Source organism: Haemaphysalis longicornis, unplaced genomic scaffold (genome assembly GCF_048455015.1).
Source record: "Haemaphysalis longicornis isolate Haplotype H1 unplaced genomic scaffold, Haemaphysalis longicornis Haplotype H1 scaffold_5, whole genome shotgun sequence".
In the NCBI taxonomy this organism is placed as follows: domain Eukaryota; kingdom Metazoa; phylum Arthropoda; class Arachnida; order Ixodida; family Ixodidae; genus Haemaphysalis; species Haemaphysalis longicornis.
Window position 1 is genome coordinate 351,705 of NW_027526385.1, and position 20,533 is coordinate 372,237.

General features: G+C 48.0%; 1 protein-coding gene and 1 long non-coding RNA gene across 3 annotated transcripts; both read right to left on the reverse strand.

Moving 5' to 3' along the window:
* Window positions 1-759: 759 nt before the first annotated feature.
* Window positions 760-3,166, reverse strand: LOC144137753 (zinc finger MYM-type protein 1-like). Its single transcript, XM_077669695.1, has one exon. The coding sequence runs from the start codon at window positions 3,056-3,058 to the stop codon at window positions 1,421-1,423; it is 1,638 nt and encodes a 545-aa protein (XP_077525821.1). The 5' UTR covers window positions 3,059-3,166; the 3' UTR covers window positions 760-1,420.
* Window positions 3,167-3,185: 19 nt separating this feature from the next.
* LOC144137754 (uncharacterized) lies at window positions 3,186-8,298 on the reverse strand. Of its 2 annotated transcripts, XR_013315728.1 has the most exons (5): window positions 6,756-8,298; window positions 4,206-4,297; window positions 4,038-4,100; window positions 3,844-3,954; window positions 3,186-3,684 (listed from the first exon to the last, which is right to left on the reverse strand). It is a non-coding gene; the product is annotated as an uncharacterized LOC144137754 (long non-coding RNA). The 2 variants fall into 2 exon arrangements; XR_013315727.1 differs by lacking the exon at window positions 6,756-8,298 and having other exon boundaries at window positions 4,206-6,676.
* Window positions 8,299-20,533: the final 12,235 nt, after the last annotated feature.

The following is a 20,533-nucleotide window of genomic DNA, read 5'->3' on the forward strand; positions in this document are numbered from 1 at the left end:
TGGCGAATAAAACCACGACAGAGAAAGCTTTTTCCTACGGTAGAAATTTATTCCGAAATTGTGAAAGAGAAACGTTTCCATAGCGTTAGCATAATTTGGGGCTCAAAAAAGCTTGCTATCCGGAAAGCGGATCACGAGGGATGCACCCCACAGAGACTGTCCCTGCAGCTCCTCCAAGGCCCTGGCAGCCGAAGATTTGTCCGTGTAGTTAATGAAAGCGCAGTGCCTATCTTGGAGGATGCGAACACTCTGGATGACTCCGAACGGTGCAAACAAGCGCACCAGCACCTTATTCGTCGCCACCGGTTGAAGGTTCCCCACCCAGTTGGAGCGGAAATCGCACCCGGGTTACTCGGCTCCGTTCTGATATCCAGCTTGCTGGAGAACGGCTCGCAGAGCGCCTTAACAGCTGCTTCAACGTTGTCGCCCTTCTCCAGGGCCCACGCTGCTTGCAGTGACGCCGGAACTATATTTTCAGTGGGGGGGCTGAAGCAATTTTTTTATTTTTTTATGTACTTCGAAATTTTTACGCGATTAAAATCAGAGTTTCGCTAGAAAGAAAAAAAAATCGACTTCTTTTCTATTAACCACGTGCAAAAATCTTTTTTTACCCACTGGTTATTCTTAACTTTAAATTGTGCTTATTATACGTTCATTGAATAAAAAATAAACGGGATGGGGAAGGGGGAAGAAAGAGAATGTGTTGCGAGTGGCCATCTTAGTCAAGATAGGCCGCGTACTATTAAGCAGAAAATAGAGTGAATTTTCAGTGACCACATATTTATTCGCATTTGACATATTATTTAAGCAACAGAATGTTTGGTACGTTTATACAATGGCGCAGAAAACAAGCGTAATACAAATACAAAAATTGCAATACCACAGTACAAACAGCCACGCTATAATACATACATACAATTGGAAATATTGCACACAAGCATCACACTTATCAGTCAGTGGTGTTATTGCTATAGGGGCTTAGGTGGAACCAAAGGTTGCTGCTATCTCCAAAGTTCTTTGATGCCATCCTGTAAAGTTAGGTCTGTTTCTATTTGTATATTGACGCATATAAAAACATGACATAAAAATAATGGAAATGCAACAATACGAACAAGCACGCTATAATACATGTATGTATAGTCACGGACAAATGAAACGCGACCAGGATAATATAAACCAGAACACATAAATAGCGCGATTTCTCTCCATGCAAGTCACATTGATGTGTGGCCTAATAACAATAACAAAGATGGAAAATGTGGCTTTCAAAATATACCAACAGTGCGCCATTTTTGGACCTCCAAGAACAGCATTTTTCAATTTTGCGTGTTCTTGTTCATAATTTTGTGTTCGCACTTCATGTGACCATGACTGTACATGAATGTCAAAAATGCACAAAAGCAGCAGGCATTTCGGACAGCTAGACGGGACCAAAGGTTGCTACTCGCTCCGCTGTTCTGCTCACAAATTCTTTGATGATGTCCTCTAACCTGAGGGCCGCCGTTCTTTCCTTATGAATGTTCAAAATCAGAAGATGCGACAACCTCTTCTGGGTCATTCGGTTGCGCAAATAAGTTTTTACTCGGCGCAGAGCACTAAAAGAGCGCTCCCCAGAAGCGACCGATGCAGGTATGGACAGCAAAAGCTGAACATACCGCACGACCTGGTCCATTAGCTCGCGAATGTTTTCCGGTTTGCTTTGCAGCATCTTCAAAATGCCCAGGGATGGGGTGGAATCGGCATCGTGTAGAAGAGTTGGTAGAAGCAGAAACTGCGCCGAGAGTCTGCACAGGTCAAAATCTACTGCATGCACTCCCAAAGACGCCTTTAGCCCATCAGCTGTGAACTGAGTTCCCCTTGCAGCGCTGGCTAAAATGCCTTCCAGTTTTACGAGCTGTAACATGCCCGGCTGCTCAAAACGCCGTTGCGTTTCATTCATAATCCGATCGGCAGCAGCGAAATACTCCTTGCGCAGTGCTGCTTTAACGTCGAGTGTAACTGGCTGAACAGGCCTGTCAGTCGCCTCGTACCGCCTAGGCGGTTTTGCCGGCCTGGACACTCGAGGCTCTTTCAGGCATAGGCGTGCTGCAGTTGTGCTCGTGTGCTGCCACAGCTCCTCAAACGCGGCATCAGAGCGCAGCCGAGAGATCGCCTCGCGGAGAGCCTCTGCAGCCTCTTTTGCACCCGCCGCTCGACATGTTGAGCTCTGGAAAGCCCTTGCCAATTCTTCACAAGGGCCGAAAAAAGCTATGGAAATGTTGATCCCTAACAACGTTTCAAATTTCTGCAAAAGGGTGTAGTAACCCCTGAAAATGGCCTTGCTGCCATCTGTCACTGAACCTGGTGTCTCCAAAAGCTCCTTGAGCGTCTCCTGTACCCTAGCGTAGTTGTCAAGAAACCTTTGCATGGACTTAACTCTAACGGTCCATCGCGTAGGGCAAAGCGGCAGTAAATTGTTTGGCCTGGAACCGTTCTCCAAATCTACTTCGCCCCCTGTAGAAACTACTATGTTGGCGTAAGCACTTTTGCGCTTTTTGGAGTCGAGGATTACGTTGGAAATATCTTTAACAGTGCTAAGAGCGTCTCCAATTATGTCGCAGCTCCTGCTAGCCTCCTGCAGTACAAGATCTAAACAGTGATTACTGCAGTGGACATACAAAGAACGCGGTTCGCAATCGCTAATTCTTTTTTGTACACCCGAAAAACGACCGGACATATTTGCCGCCCCATCAAAGCAGTGGCCACGGACGCAGTGAAAGTCTAGGCCCAGGCGCAAAAGCATGTCCTTGATGGCAGAGTATAGAGTTTCAGCTCTGCTGTCGGGCGCGTTGTACATGCCAATATACTCTTCCCGAAGCTCAAGGGTCTTGCTCTGCACCCACCGCACGCAAAAGGTGAACTGCTCGTCACCATTCACATCCGTTGTTCCATCAGCGATGATACCGTAGAACGGGCTGGATTTCACGTCCTCCACAATCTCTCGCTGTACGGTATGCGCCATAATTTCTATAAGCTCATTCTGCACGTCCCCGCTCACCCATTTGTCCCTCTTAGCCATCCACGTCTTAAGGACCGGGACATCCTCTGATCTCTCATGAAGCAAATCGAGAAAATTTCCATCCAGTTTACCTTGTCCTCTAAGAGCTTGCCCTGTGCGGCAGAGATAGCGCACATAACTAACTATGACGCGAAGTACTGCCCTGGCATCCTCCTGATGTTTGTTGCATTGCTGCGAAAGGAGACTCAAAACAGGAATGCCTCTCTGGTATGACAAGTTTAGGCTCACGGAGTCAACGTGAAATTGGCTCTTTTCGTGCGATTTGAACCTTTCGATAGCCTTTTTCCAGTTGTTAAAACCAGTCTTAACAAAAGCTCGCTCCACATTTCTAGTGTTGTCCCCTTTTTTCTTGAAATGTCGACGGCACTCTTGACAAAAGACTAAGTCGCTCTTGCTTTGGTAGGACAGCCAAGAAAATCGCTCAAACCAGCCACGTTGACATGATCTACCTCCTTTGTTTTTTGGGAACCTGTAGTTTTTTGCCGGAAGTGACGGATGGTCGTTCAGCGCTGACTCGTCCTCGCTTGAACTCTCTCTCGAATTCTTGAAGGCGAGCGATTGCAGATTGCTCATTTCGTCCGAGCTGGTTGCTTCTTCCGTCCGGCTAGCAGGCCGCGATGTTTGGGCTTGTACAAATGAAATAAAAGGCATTCATTGCTTCTTCTGTTCCTATTCGGTTTTTAAATCAAGTTTACACTATTTTCCCTAGCCTATGTCTAACAAAAAAGTATTATTGGCATAACTGATAGGCATGACCTTAATTTGGATATACTGAAACTACTTACCCGCTGAGCAATCAGTCGACAGTGGTGACAGGTCCGGAGGACGGGCGCTGTCGTCAGGTAATGGTTGTGCAACAACGGCGTTCGTGTTGTCGGTACGGGATGGACCAATTTCTGCAAAATTCGCACCGTCCTTAACTGTCTCAAAATGCCACTTTTAAAATGCAAAAATGTATCAATGAAATATCAATTATTACCATCATGGCCTGTGCCTTGCTCTGCGCGATGACACTGTAGGCCGGGTCTTTCAGAAGAAATATCTGGTAGCGACAGAGAAAAGCGTAGAAGCAAAGAGAATTGTTGAACGGAGGCATTCACACAAACAGAACTCGTGATTATATACAAAAATCTGTGCATTATTATACCTTGACAATCTCTGCTTCCAAGGCATGCACGCTTTGGAGCTGGTAGAAAGAAACCACTGATCTTTCTTTGGGAGCCGGGCATTGCGTGAGGGCTGGGATCAAATAAAAGAGCCGTTAGTTGACGCTGCCCACACCTAACACACGTCGGCATGATCAATGCCCCAGTTCGTTTGGTTTTGTTGCACTAACAGTGCAACATGGATCGAGCTGAACAAAACTCAGCGTTGATAGACCTCTGTCCTGTTTCTTTTTCTGTTTTGAACAGTTTGTGACCAGTACGAAAGAAAATATAGAGGCCAAATATTTTATTGTATAGAAAAGCGGTGATCCGTAATCCGAGGGCTATATCAATTTGAATAATGGGAACTTAAATTGCATTTGTATTAGGAAATGTCGAGCAGCATGTGGCTGTTATAATATGAGAGCTAGGAAGTATTTTTAATTCGGTAATTCGGGTTCGGGATATTTTATGGCCTATTTAAAAAAATCTGAAAGACAGCCCAAAGGCCCCGAGACCCCCCAAGTGGTGGCTGTCATAGACGTCGACATAGAAACGTTATTTAATGTTTGCAAATAGAAACATTCGTAGCTTGACATTGCTCCCCTCCCCCCGCCCGATTACGAGGTCAGCAGCTACATAGTTGTAATACCACATGAGAAAACGTATTAAAAACATTAACATAAAAACACATATGTGAGAAAATCACGGGATGCTTCGGTGACAAACCAAACTGTTAAAGTTCTCCCACTCGGAGAAAAGAAAATGGCGTACAACAGTGAAATCATAAATAATTCAAGCAAAGCTATTCACATCAGAGAAAAACCAAAATTTGCATGCTACAAACACCTATACAACACTTGCATGGGAGATGTACAACTCGCAAACAATGGAAACGGAAAAAAATAAGAAAGGTGGTAAAGTTAAAAACAAACGCTACATTAGCGACAATGGCGCTCAAACACTACGCTATACATACAAATCAAGCCCATCTTTGAATGTAAGTCGATTTCCACTGCTCATCCAAAGTTTCGGGACAATGTTTTGCATCAAGTGGTCGTCATAATTTGTTCTAGTGGGACGGAGAGTCTAATAATCAGGTCGTCTCGTGTTGTAGGAATGCTCTTTAACGGTTAGGTTGGACATAGTACAAATAGAAAACGTTTCCCTTATTCTTTCAGCAACCCACGCCTTCCATAAACGGTAATTATAGTAATTGTTCGTGTTGACTAAACCAAACTATTTGAACAAAGATCTAGTTGGCTTGTCTGCTGCAACGTTGGGTATAAATCGAACAGCTTTATTTTGCACCTAGATATTGTAGGAATATTTGTAACCGTTGTTGGGCCCCAAACAAGAAAACAACAGTTTAAGTACGACAGGAACAGCCAATAATAAATGAGTAGCTTTGTATTCGTCCGCAATAGGTCACTATTTTTGTAAAGCAATCTCGTTACTCTCGACAGTTTGTTGACAACTTGGTCAACGTGCAATTCCCAAAGCATGTGTTCCCAAACTACTCCTAAGATTTTTAAAGCTGGCTACAATCTCTACAGGACACGCATTTAAAACTAAATATTGGTTTTTATTGACATATTCACCTTTTGCACCAAAAATAACTGCCTTAGATTTTTCAGTGTTATTCTTGAACCCACTGCAACAAGCCCATACGGCTAATTTTTCAACGACCTCATTACCTCGTTGGAGTAATCTCTCGCTAGCCTCTTCTGCGATAAACAAACTCGTGTCGTCGGCGTAAATTACGAACTTCACTGACGGGTCTATCTGCACAATGTCATTAATATAAATATGAAATAAGAGCAGTCCTAGAATACTGCCCTGGGGAACACCAGAACATGTTTCCTGAATATCCGACTTGCAATTGTATTATTGTCACAAACTGGGAACGATGACTAAATTATAATGTAATAAGGCTGAAAGCCATACCTCGAATAGCATAGAATTCCAGTTCATGTGCAAGAAGATTACGATCAAGATTTACGATCAAAAGGAAACAGTCTTCTTTTTCTACATCAAGCGTAAATATCAAATCGTCAAAAGAAATAAAAACAAACATCAAGTAAAATTCATGACCTAGCTAAATAACGTTCGACTTTCTTACCGGGTACCAGCAATGCTCTTTAATGAGAACTTTATATCATAACTTCTTTTCGTTCTCCGTTCACGTCCATCAAGGTATTAGCGCGGATGCATCTTGCTTCTAAAAGCCTACAGTATCTCACCGATCTTTATGTAGTAAACTCGGTCTAAAAGTACTGCCAAAGCCGTTACATGCTGATTGGAGGAAGTAGAACATAAGATCAGAACAGGCTGTCGCGTCTCAAGAATTAAGGGCAACATGTGGATAAATTCATAAGAACGTCCTTTCCAACGCCTAAATGGAAAATGACGACTATTTTGCTCACAAACTGCGCCAACGGGCCTAGTGAATTTGTAGCGTAGCGTGTATAAGTGACTGATGGTCTATGTCCAAAAAAGGAAGACTAAACAGGCCTACCGAACTGATAATAATTGTAAAGGACGGTACATACCGTAGCGAGCGCAGTCTGCCGGTCCGGTAGTAGGGCCGGTCGCCGTCGTGCCTCCTGTGCGAAGGACTAGTGCAGCTTCGCACAAGCTGAACTTGCTTATTTAAACACCTTGTGACCCGCCGCAGGGCCTTTTAATCTGCCCATCGTTTCGTGGTTTCCAACGTCAGAAAGTCTCCGCAAACAATGCTGTCCCATCGGAAAAGTGACAGGTCCCCTCTCTGCTGCACCACCCTCAAAAGAGGGACACGCCTTGGGCGCACTGCAAGACTGCATACCCACAACAAACTTACGCTCAATGCCCTTGCCGGTTAGAAAAAAACGCAGGAAATAGGTGAGGAAGGGGGGGACACACTGCAGCACCTTACAGGATGTTCAACGCCGCCGCGGCATCGTTCGCGCTATTTTCGCGCTATTCTTTAAAGCTAAAGGACCTGGCCCACGTGCGAGCCCTTCCGCCGCCACAATACGCATGCCGCTGGATGCGTTGAGCTAAAGTGCCGCCATACGCGTTTTACATAGAAACACTCTGTTCCTCCCCATTTCAGAGAGCTAACACGCCGTGCACGAACGTGAGGACTGCACACCTATAATGTACACAGAACGCTCCTGCGGTTTCGACAAAGACGTGGAATAGAGGGGAGAAACGGGTGGCACAGAACAACTGTTGTTGGCGCTTCTGCATGGCGGCGCGGCATCGTTTGGCGGCTTATCTTGCCGCCAAACCACCACACATGCCGGTGGGTGCGTTAACCTAAGGTCTTCCACGTGGCTTTTACGATGACGCGCCGAATTCTCCGTACTTTCGAGAGCTATGGTCATCCATCGCAAGAATGGTCGTCTGTCTGCCGCCTCGGCTTCTGGTGCATGGTAACATTGTCCGCTCCGTCGCCCCTTCCGGTGCAACACAAATACGAAATCCTGCTCGCCGGTTTCTCTTCAGTTTCACCCATCAAAAGCTGGTGTACCTCGCTTGCCGCCGTCACTTACTGACAAGCATTACTGATAAGACAGAAAAAGCTCGGCGTCGCCTTTCAGCCTCGGTAGCACTCCTCAAGGATCAATAGCAGTCGTTTCTAGTTTGTCTCCTCCACTCACTCTCAAGCCTTGCTTCCCCCGCCACGGCGTGACGAGTCAATCCCCTTTTCCGACCAGACTGACTTGGAGCTGCGCGCCCCTCTGCCGCTTTCTCGCGCGGGGAGAATGACCCCACCAGGCAATTATCGTCTCTTTGCTGCCGCCTCCTGTGTCTGCGCTACCGTAACCTCGCCACTGGCAGTTAAAGTAAGACACCATTAGCTATTGTACTTCATGTTTTCCCTCGACACGCCGTTGGGGAACGGGAGGGCGCTTGTTCGTGGAAAAATACGGAGAAAGAGCGTGGATGGATTTGAATACCGGATTAAAACAGAAAAGCCGCCAGAAGAAGGGGTCAGTTCGCATAGTTATAACCCGACCCGAAGGTTCAATGCACTCGTCTCTTTGCTGCCGCCGCCTCCCTACAAGCAGGTAATGTAAAGCACCATTAGCAGTGGCGCAGCGCACCTACGGGGGGGGGGTTCTTATCCACAAGAAGGGAGATCAGCCTCCTCTTGGTGGTGTGTTGGTTGTTTACCAAGGTAATAGTTAACCGCATAAGCGACAGCCTAGATTTCCAACAACCGAGGGAACAAGCCGGCTTTAGAAAAGGACGACAGATCACATCCATGTCATCAATGAAGCAATTGAAAAATCAGCGGAGTATAATAAACCCCTTCACATGGCATTCATAGACTATGAAAAAGCGTTCGATTCGCTAGACACCGCAGCAGTGCTGGAAGCATTAAAAGACCAGGGAATCGAGGAGACTTACATAAGACTCCTAGACGACATATATAAGGGGTGTACGGGCAGGAAAATCCTCCACACGAAAAGCGAAAAGTTTACGATCAGAAAGGGAGCACCAAAATTGTTCACAGCATGTCTGGAAAATATATTTAGGAAGCTTAACTGGGAAGAGGTGGGATTACGGGCAAACGGAGAATTCTTGAGCCATTTGAGGTTTGCGGACGACATAGTCTTGTTCAGTGAGACTGCAGAACACCTGTAAAAAATGCTTCAAGACCTAGTCAGAAAGCTGGGCCATCGGATTAAAGATAAACATGAATACGTCTAAAGTAATGCTAAATAAACATGCTGGAAGCACTCTCTTCCGCCTAGGTACCGAAATACTAGAAGAAGTAGAAGATTATATCCATCTTGGACAGGTTGTCAGTGCTGACCCTAACCACGAGAAAGAAATCTGGCCCAGATAGGAATGGGACGGGGTGCATTCGGCAAGCACCCCCAAATATTCAAAATTAAGCTACCTCTATCACTAAAAAGAATAGTATACAACCAATGCGTACTACCGGTGTTGACATATGGGGCAGAAACTTGGCGCCTTACTAAACAATTGGAAAGAAAACTTAGGTCGGCTCAACGAGCCATGGAACGAATAATGATAGGAGTAACACTTAGGGACAGGAAACGAAGCCTCCTGGATCAGGGAACACGCTCGAGTAGAAGATATCATAATTCAAAATAAGAAGAAATGGACTTGGGCAGGCCATGTAATGAGACGAAATGACAACCGGTGGACCACCAGGGTAACTGAGTGGCTACCGAGAGACGGGACCAGAAGGAGGGGAAGGCCGGTAACTCGATGGAGGGACGAAATACGAAAGTTCGGAAGCAAAAAATGGACTCGAACAGCGCAGGACAGGAGCGGATGGAAGTCAATGGGAGAAGCCTTCGTCCTGCAGTGGACTTAAATAGGCCGATGATGATGATGATGATGTTGTTGGTAGTGGTGGTGGTGGCAATTATTCCACGTCGCGATGCTGAGTCAGTACAATACCTATTGTAACCCCGCACAAGAAACGTCTGAGACTGCAGGCCTAGGGAGACGAGAAAACAGCTCCCGCTTTTTTTTTACCTCAGCGCAAGTTGCAGCCACGCAGACCAGTGTCAGCGTGTCGGTTCGGTAATCCGTGGCTGCAGCTGTCACGTTTTGCGAGTATTATCAACGCAAAATTGGCTACTCTCACGTCAGTGATGGAGCCAAATTTATAGAAACTTGGAGACCGTAAGTTGCGCAAAAAAATGTCAATGAGGCAGGAAGTAGGGGGGGCCGAGCCCTGACATAAAAATGCTTGGGGGGGCTCTGGCCCCCCTTGCCCCCCCGGTTCCGGCGTCCCTGGCTGCTTGGTCCCATGGGTGAATCCCATATCCGCCATTTCGCGGACGCGAGCCTCCTTCAGGTGCCGCCGCGCCTTCTCGTCACACGGGTCCAACTGGACAGCTCTCTCCAACGCTTCCTAGGCCTCGAAGTAGCGCTCCATATGCTCAACAAGGCCACTCCGCGGCACGAGTGGCACTGGCCTGCAGCGGGTCCATGGGCGACGGCGGTGTTCGCGCTCGTGCTTGCCGAGAAGGCTGCACGCGTAGGAGCGGTTGGCGAAGTAGCAGTGGTCGCTCGAGTTTAGGGAGATGGCTCGTGTGAAGAACTTTATGCCGTCCCTGTGGCAGCCGTCGTAGCACAGCTGGTATCCTTGGTGGGCGAGGGCTTCGCTCTTCGCGGCAGCATCGAGGCGTCCCGACGCGAAGGGCGGGGTCTTCGGGATGGCTCCCCGGTTGGCAGGAGGCTTTCCACTCCCTTCGGCCATGCTTCGATGAGCTTCTCGGCGATCTTGATCGAACGACGGTGATGGCGGCAAAGAACGCGTTTCGAAGCCTCGTTGTTGTTGTTGTTGTTGTTGTTCCTTTTTGTTTGTGGCGCATACCCACTTGGGGGATTGGCCAGGATCGGGAGATATATTGGGGCTAATGTGCCCGATTTAGGAGACTAAATTTTGGAGAAAAAAAAATTGTTGATCAGAATAATTGCACAACAAATACAGGAATTTGTAGAATGAAAGAGTGCACTATGCAGGAATTTGCAAGAAAAGGCTTTGCGGGATTTTGCAATAGGCTCTTATTTCGTCTGTGTACAAGAAGAACGGCTAACAGGGTAGGCGCCTAGTCTCTGAGACGTAGGTGTGGACGGCCGTAACCAAATTCCTGTGGGGAAACCCAAGCGAAATGGCACTGAACGACAGTAAGACCGGCATTGAAAGGGTAAGTCCAAGGTGGTGAATTGGCTCCACGGTATTTTCCTCTCATTGAAGAGAAGCCGCGGCAATGTAAGAAAAAATGCTCTAGGGTTTCGGGTTCATCACAAAGAGCACAATGACGAGAGGAGGTGAGCCCAGCGCGGTGCATGTAGAAGTTGAGCTGCGGAACTCTACAACGTATAAGCTAGTTAAAGTAACCTCGCATTGGCGAGATTCGCAACATCGGGAGTCCCACGCATATGCCAAATGGGCGTAATCATCGAGGGAGGTGATGGCATCCTCCTGCCTCCTCGCCAGATGTTGATGCCGTCGGATCCGTGCTCCGGCCAGTATGGAGGGAAATGGACAGACGTCGATCGGAGGGCCGTCTAGTGCTGACTTCGCTAAAGAGTCTGCTTCTTCATTCAGATATAAACCCTTAGGCCCAGGCACCCATATCAAGCGGATTTCTCTTACGTGGGAAGGAACTAAAAAACCAAATGTGCGAAGAAGAGCAGAATTTTGGGGGGATATCAAAGCGGAGCAAACAGCTAATGAATCAGACACAATTACGACATTTAATATCTGGGGAGGTAAGTTTTTTAATGCTATGACAATTGCCATAAACTCAGCATAGAATATTGGGGTGAAGTCCGGTAGGCGAATCGAAAGCGACCAGTTGAGTTGTGGACTGAAAATTCCCACACCCGCCGCTCTCTCCTCAAGTTAAGACGCATCAGTCGCTACAACCACGTATGTATCCAAGCTAGACAGATAGTCGTTCAACAAACCGGTTAGTAGACGTGTAGGTAGCCGTTTCGCATTGTTAGGAAAAATGTTATTAAAGGTTAGGGGAACAGGGAGAGCTTCCCAGGACATCTGCATAACGGACGGAATGTTAATATTAAGAGGTGAAAGTAATGTCTGGGCATACACACATTTAGGGCGGTATTGGTGGGGCCAACACGAGTTAAAAAATAAAGCCGGTGAAGCCACCATCAGCGACAAATCTCTGCTGAGAGGCGATTCGAAAATCCTAAGCATCGTCAGGGCAGTTAAAAGCTTAAACCGAGACTCTATAGTGCAGGCAGCCGGGACTCTAAGTACAGGATGTTATTAGCTGTGTATTTCGGAAGGCCGAGACACAATCTCAGGGCACGTCGCTCTAGCAGTACAAGCGGATTGAGTTTGTACATTGGAGATCCTGAAAAGAGAGCACAGCCAAATTCTAAGATAGGGCGCACGTACCCGCGGTAAATCAATATTAAGGTGTCTCTTCTCATCCCAAAATTCCGGTTGCTAATTCTTCGCAACAGGCCAAGTGCCCGTTCCCCCTTCGTCGTAATGTGCTTTATATGATGTCGCCAATCAAGCTTACTCTTATAAATAATACCCAAGTATTTTAGAGTTGTCACTTGCGGAATAAAATCCTCCCGGTATCTAAGGCAGAGGGTAACAGGCACTGATACGGAGAATACCAGGACCGCGCACTTGGCAACGTTCATCGACAAATTCAGATTCGACAGCCACCTTTCGAGAGAATCCAAATAATTTTGTGACGCCTGATAAAGCTCATGTATGTCCCGTGCTGCTGCGAAAAAGGCTATATCGTCCGCATAAACGTAACCGCAGACTTCATTGCTGGTAGGAATGGATCTCATCAGTATGTTAAACAGAACCGGAGAAAGCACTGACCCTTGTGGAACGCCCCTTGTCTGATGTAGTGTGGAAGTCTTAAAACCATTTTTCGAGCAAAGAACTTGAGGCCAGATAGAAACTGCTGAATCCATGAAATGATGTAACTGGGTATCCCGCATTCTTTAAGTTTAGCTATAAGGACACTGTATTCTACACTGTCGTATGCTTTCGCAATGTCCAGTGTGACAAGCGTGCAGATTAGTTTGTTTCTACGGGCAAACTGGATACGGCTCTCCAGGTCCACATGGGCGGACCAAATGGAGCAGCCTGGACGGAAGCCAATCTGATGTGCACTCAGTAAATTTTCCCTAGATAGGAATCGAAGTAAACGGCCGTATACAATTCTTTCGATCAATTTGACTAATTGTTACTGGTCAAAGCAATTGGGCGAATGTTGTCCGGGAGAAGGCCAAGACTGGGATTTTTTAGTAGGGGTACAATTTTTGCAATTTTCCAATCTTCGGGCACCCATGCTTTCTCCAATGACGTGTTGATAATGTTTAATAGATCGTGAGGAGATTCCTCAAAGAGAAGCTTTATCGCTGTAGTCGAGATGCCATCGGGTCCCGGGGAAGCTGGCGGGAGGCGCATAACTATATCCGCCATTTCCTCCATCGTGACAGGGGTAAAGTAAAAAACTGGGGTATTTTCAGATATAATGGGTCGGAGAGTAGCCGTAAACCTTGTTTGCAAGGCCCGGGCGACTTTTTCGAGCGACTGTGAGCTTTCTTCCGGCGTTTCCACAATGGATACACCATTGCTTCGGAAGTCAGTGATCTTGCGGTTACGCAAAAAAGCAAAAAGAATACGCCGGTTTTTCGTTTTGGAAAGCGCGGAGAACCGTTGCGAATAATAGTCTTGCTTAGCCGTTGAGATGGTTCGGCGAAAGATTGCGGAATAATACTTGAAATAGGTCCAATTATTGGGGCTCTGATTATGGATAAATTTTTTCCACGGTGCTTTCCTGCGCCGATAATCTCTCGTGGAATCATTATTCCACCACGGGCTTATACCGTCTCTCTTGGTTGACGAAACAACAAACTCTGAATTTTTTAGTGTACTTTTCATTAATGCTGTGACGTTTAGGGCCCTAAGCTCCATAGAATCACTGGGCAGAGATGCAAGGGACGAACTCAACTCCTTTTTCATGAGTTCATAGTTAACCAAGGTCCGCACCACACGGTTAGGTGTGCTTGGGGAGACCGCAATATCAAAAATTATCGGAACGTGGTCGCTACTTGTAGGACCATCTACTGTACACCAACTAGAATTTTTAAGGTTGCCACCTTTCCCCGAGAAAAAAACCGGCCCTTCGGGGAGGGGGAGGGGCGTGGTATATAGAATATTTAATTTGTGTTTAAAAAAGACGCCATGTATTTGACATGCGGCGCCATTCATTGTCGCGTTTTCAAAGAGAGAAATCAACATTAATTTGTACTGAAAGTGATTGAGAGCTTGGTTATTGCTCTGTATCTGCTTTACTGAAAAGTAACCGCAATTTCTGATCGCGGCGGCAGCATTTCGTCGTTTTGTTCCTATCTTAAGTCCCCCTTCATCTCAGGCAGCGCGCTCGCCCGCGTATTTTCTCTGCTCGCGCGTCTTTGCGCAGCTTGTCGACACATATTTATCGTCTTAGTTGTTGAATTGATGCTTATAAAACACCAAAACGGACATAATCACAGCACGAGGGCCAAAAAACCGGCCAATGACGGCCGGTTTTAAGTATGGGCCAGCAACCGGCCCGCTGTTTAAAAAACCGGTCGGGCCGGTCCAAAACCGGGCAGGTGGCAACCCGAACTAGAAACCAACCCACCCTTTACGAATGTGAAGTCTAAGACTGAGCGCGTTTGATTCCGAAAAAAAGTCGCACTACCCGAGTTAAAACATACTAAATTATTTTCCTCTGTCCAGTCTAATAAACGCCAACCAGAAGCCTCTTTTGGGCGTGCGTGGTGATGATGATAATGACTACACCACTGCCTTGGCTCTTTGTTCAGGCCAAATAAAGTCGGAAGCTGAGGAATGCAGTGTTGCTTTTCATTTCAGAAAATATTCCCAAACAAATTAAATAAAAAATGTGTTTGGTCCCTTTTTGATAGGGATCGGCAAAAGACAAAAGCGAAATGTGCCTTCACAGGAGCATTTGAATGTTTACTGTGCATCGATATGAACTTGCACATCGCTATTTATATTTCGTCGGTGTGGCACCACTAGACGCATCAACATTAGACACTACATTACACACGCCGGAGCATTGCATAAATCTGAGACCCCAGGCGTTTGCAAACCGTGCGAATGAAACCGAACGGGTTGTCAGCGAACCGTTTGGTGAAGTCGCGGTCCGCTACAGAGAAAGCAGCATGATTTGCTGGTCGGCAGCAGACTTGTGGGTGTTCTTGGCGAGCGACGTCCTGCTGGCGGGTCGCTTCGGCAAAGGTGCGACCACTTCGGTCTTGCTCTGTGGCGTGTACGGCAGACACCTGCGTTGCAACGAGCTCAGCTTGTGGGACGCGAGAGGCAGAGTTCGCAGCTTGTACCGTGAATGCGTGAACGCGTTCCGCTTCCCACTTACGTGTCTCGCCGCACCAAAGCAGTCAGGAGAGCGACATTCGCCAGTAGGCGTCGTTGCCTTTCTGCTGTAATGCAAAAGCTTTCTTACACAGGGCCACGGTGGAGGAATTATTCCCCACCGTGCGCGCGCCACCACACCCGCAGCATAAAAAATGGCTGCTATACGCTGCCCTGATGAAATCAAGAAGTTTTGGGGGATAAATAGGGCGCAGTTAGCACAGGACCGGGATAATTGGAGCCCTATGAGAGAGGCCTTTGCCCTGCAGTAGGCATAGATAGGCTGATGATGATGATGATGATACGCTTCCCTATCGAGGTGCCAACTATCGGAGCTCATTAGCGTCATGGCGCACTACTTCGTTTCACCTCTCCTAGACGGGTATAAGGCGCGTTCGTAGACCTTCACAGGCTGGAGTTCATAGACCAGTGGGCAGAGCATCTCACACCATGCTGTTGCGGCCAGAGTGGCCGTGGGCTCGAATCCTGTCGCCGCCGCGTCGACAGAACTTTTTGTGGAGATGTCATTTCCGTGGCGGATATGACGTCGGTGAAGTCTAGCTGTCCCCCGCCATAAAACACTCCGTGTTAAAAAAATTACACCATCTTCCCGTGGGGAACCACAAGGAGGATGCGAAGCATCATGGGGGTTCCGTGTAGGTTCCATTGTGTTGCCGTTATGTTGTTTCATTTATCGGAGCTGTACGAGATTTCGGCGCACGTTAAAGATCCCGAGGTGGTCAAAATTAATCCGGAGCCCTCCACTATATATATATGTATACGGCGCGCCTCATCGCCTGCGCTGCATCGGCGCGTTAAAGCCTACAATCAATCAATCATTTATCGGAGCACGAATGGGAACGTAGTGTGAACCCCCATGTAGAGACAGAGAAATGTAGAGAAGTGTAGAGACAGCGAAGAGACCGACACCCGTGTTACCTGATCGAACACCTCCTGGTTCTCGTCTTTCTTGATTGCGTGCTCACGCTCCTACCCCGCTGCCCGCCCTCTTTGTCCTCTTCTCTGGTTGAGCTGCAAGGCGCGTGGCGCTTCCCGATACAGCTTTCCCGCGGGAAATTCAACATCCACCTCTAAAGTTTTCAGTTCGTCGTTTCCGTTGACGTTCGTAGCTTCTTGACGTAGTTTGAATGAGTGAAGGACACAAGGTGCGTTCGTAGCACAGGCTGCCGTCTCGGTTTGTAGCGCAGTGGGAAGTGCGCCACGTACCTCCCGTTGCGGCCGGAGAGTCGTGGATTCGAAACCGGGCGCCGCCTAACTATTTATTTTATTTATAGTGGACTGCGCTGCCGTCAGGCCAAACGCTGACGGGGCTGAACAGACTCGCATGCGCAGTAGAGTGCGGACGGCGGATAACAATGACAACAAGGGAGGGAGGGACACAGCCCCGAGCATGAGATGCTTCGCATCTGAAAGAACTCCAGCGTTCGCTGTAATCGTAGCAACACTTGCTCGGAACGAGAAAGGCACGTCATAGCGTACGCCCCTCGTTCGCTCGTCCTCGTGTCGTCGTGCGCATGCGCCCGGTACCGTAGAAGAGCCCTCGCGCGCGGCAGCATGCAAAAGAAAAAGATACTTAGAAAACAGCTTTAGCCAATTGGCCCTCTTACTGTCTGTTCCTCTAATCTTATCGTTCGGGCGAAGGCACTGGGTTTTAGCCGCGCAGATCTTTGCTCCGCCGTGCACTTACTCATCTCGGAATCTGGCCGTCTCCCGTGCTAGCCCCAGGCCATGCCGGGCTTCCCTCAAAAAGAGCCCAGCGTGTATGATCACTCCTATCAGTTCCTTCCCGCCCACTGCCTCTACTCCACCAACTTTCCTTCTCGTTTTATTCCCTTTGATTTTTTTTTTTTAATTTCATGTCGGTTTCAACCATTCCTGATGCCACGTCTCATGTTTGGGCAGTTTTTTTTCTGTTTATATTTCCCTCTAAACGCCTATTTTATTTCATTACTTTATAATTTCTCTCTGTGAGCGCCCCTTTCCTGGCCAATCCCCCTGAGTGGGTATGAGCCACATCCTTTGGCACCACCACCATCACACTCTGCTTGGGAGAGAATAATTGTAGGCATGGCTACGAGTGTGCCACTCCTGCCCGAGACGACTTGCAGATCCCGCCACAGCTGCCGCGAGTCGATGACGAAGAGCTGGTGGAAGACTGCAATGCTGAGAACGACTTCGCATCAACCACTCGCCGCCAAGAAGACGGCGATCACTAGAACCGCAGCTATGCAAATAAACATTGATAACGAAACTTAATTTAGTGCCCGGCAATTCATGCTCACCCACAACAGTTTCCCCGTTAAAGTCCTGCTCGTGAGTGCAAGCTTCCCTGAATTTTTCGGGACTGTTCTGTTTGTTATGTATTTTATATGCACTAGAGCCGATATTTAGTTTTTTATCGATACACGAAAAGAACCGAAACGGGCAGCATATACTTCTTCAGGTTGCCGGTAAAGGCTTAGGGAGAGGAACAATCTCAGCCAGCCCCCACTGAGGTGGATCCACGAATAATATGCGGCGCACTGTAAAATCTATTTACACACTTAAGAGGAACTTCCACTGTCGATAACTACCGCACTTACACGCTAACAAAAACTCAAGAAATAGGACAATTACAACACCGTTTGAAAGAGCGTCTTCTTGTGTTCTTGCTATAGGGTGTAAGGGTGTTAGTTATATACAGCTGTGATGCAGGTTGTTTTTTCAGACGGGAGGTGTCAATCTGACCAGGCAGAGAAGGACGAGGCTGTTGGCTGCGGACAAGGACAACGTGTATTTACGGGACAAATAACTGACAAAATAGATAAATCAACATTAACCTAATCAAGACAAGACAGTGAATGTCCTACGCAACAAAGTTCGCGCCCCAAAATAGTTCGCGCTCACGTGTTGGTCTCTGTGCGTGAGCTGGCCCGGTGCGCAGGGCTCGGTGCGCTGCTACGGTGTTCTTGTTGAGGTCGGTGCTCCGGCCGATAGAAGACACGTCGGCTTCGGTTGAAAGTTGTCTGGTCGTCAACGGGGAAAGTGCGGCTCGAAGCGGAGTTCCCCCGAACGTTAGCGTCCGGCAGGTCGCTCCCCGAACCTCATTCTTCCTGCTCGTTCGTACCACCACCGTCTTCTTCTTCACTCCCAAATGATGACACGGCGCTGCCCGTGCGCTCGCAGTTACCGGAAGAAGGCTGTTGTGAGGCCACCACAGAGAGAGAGAGAGAGAAAATTTTATTTGCCCTTTTGGCTAAGGCCTCCTCATTCCAGGGGGCCGCTGGAATTCCTCGTTAGTTGGTCTTCCAGGGGTCTAGCCGGGAAGGCGGGGTGCCTATGGTCTTTTGGACAAAGCTTGCCAACGATAGCGTGGCCGGTTGAGTCAGCCACTCCCTGCGGATACTGCTTCTATCTACCTTGGGGCATAGCCATAACATGTGCTCTTGATTGATCGGTACGTGGCATTCATCACACTCTGGCGGGGAAGTGTTCATACAGCCTTTGTAGATGTAAACTTTGTCGGGTGTGAGTAGCGTTTGCGTTTGCGTCAGCCTTATAGTGGTTTGCTGTTGCCTGGATAATTTCTTGTGCGGAGGAGTGAATTTGCGTTTGCTGTCTGCGTATTCTTTTAGCTGCAGTTTTGGCGGTGTCACGGGCTTTTGGGTTTGACCACAGTTGGCAGGTGCCCGGAGAAGCGCTTCGCGGGCGAGCAGGTTTGCTCTTTCGTTTCCTGCCAAACCTGTGTGTCCCGGTACCCAGTGTACCCTTATCGTGCCTTTAAGGTGCTTAAAGGAGCCATGAAGAGAAAACAAAAGTTTGTTTTATTCGAAAGATTAGGTGTTTCATAGTACCCCAAGCGCTTTCCCGGAAGCAAATGATGCTTTATTCACTGAGAAATAAGGCAATTTAAGCCAAAATTTTAAATCTCCCGCTAAAATTGCACATTTGGTGACGTGAGCAATGGTGTCACACGGGCCGGTCCATGAAACAGATACTTAGTATGTCGACTCCATATAGCACCCACACGCGGGAGTCGACCGAGACGGCGGCCATTTTAAAAATGCTAGTAAAACCTAGTGCACCCGCAGCCCTAGTCATGGAATCGCCTGATCCGGAGAACAAAACTCTCGCCGAGGAGCTCGGGCTTGCATTTAACAACCTCACACCACTTGAACGCTCAACGCTTCTAAGTGCACGAGCGGCAAGAGTTGTGGGATACGCGGTGGACGGGAAAGCGACCATTCCGCGATAGCCACAACAGACGAACGCCCTGCCGTCGGCACCGCTGCCTCGTCAGCGCCGTCGCCACGGACGAATACAGACTGGTACGTATGAGCCGTATTTTTATTACGGTTAATAATAGTTCAACTTCAGTAGCAGTATCGCTTATGCCAGTTGGCCGGTGTCGTGTATGGAAAGCCGTTCGCGCGAGCTCTCTGCTTCGACCAGAAAGATACGAGCGTCAATGCGCGGTGTTTACGGCATTTTTCCTCCAAGGTCAGAGCGCCTCGAACCCGAAAATTCGTCTGCGCGACGGCGAGATGTCGAGCTCGGCCAGGCGGTTGTTTCGTACGCATTGGCGCACACGCTTGCGTGTTCGTTCGGAACTTCAACCGTTTACTCCACCGTTCTTTGTCATAAAAAGAATGTGCAGTATGTTTCACGGGCATTTAGCTCGTTATGCAAACTGTAAGCCCTGCCTAACATGCGTTTGCTTTTGCCGGCCTCCGCCAATCGCAGAGCTTAGCCCATGTGACGGCATAGGTTCTGTTGCGGGAAATGAGCTGGTGGGTCGCATGACCATTCCCGTTTTTCCTAATTATGTAGCTTATTTGAGCGAAGTTTGCGTTATAAGTGGTGTCGTTATGGTTCTAACGAGGCAATCTTTCGAATGAACCAAACTTGTGTTTTCTCTTCATGGCTCCTTTAAGCTCTTCCAAAGCCGGTTTGGGAATGAAGCCTTGTGTTAAAAGGGTGCAGACTTTCTTGCAGTCAGTGTATATGTTGGTGAGAGTGTGCTGTGTCGCAGTGCAGGCGGCTGCCCAAGCTATTGCAGTGGCCTCGGCTTCTTCGACGGAATAGCCATTGCCTTGGTTTGTCCCTTCCTGGCCCGAACTGCTCGTGAATGCAATGCCATAGCTATATCCTTGCACTGCCGCGTCGGTGTAAACATGGATCTGATGGGCGTCTCTGGTGGCTTTCTTTGCGTAAAATTTGGCCCGGATGAGTCGTCTTGCTGGGTTGCGTTCCTTGTCCATATTTCTCGGGATGGGTGCTGTCTGAATGAGGTTCGACAGCTCTGGTGGCAGTATAGCCAATTCTCCGGTAGGGGTTCGCAATGGGTTGTAGCCCGCAGCGCGGAGAATGTCCTGGCCTTGCGGGGATTTTCGCAGTCGATCC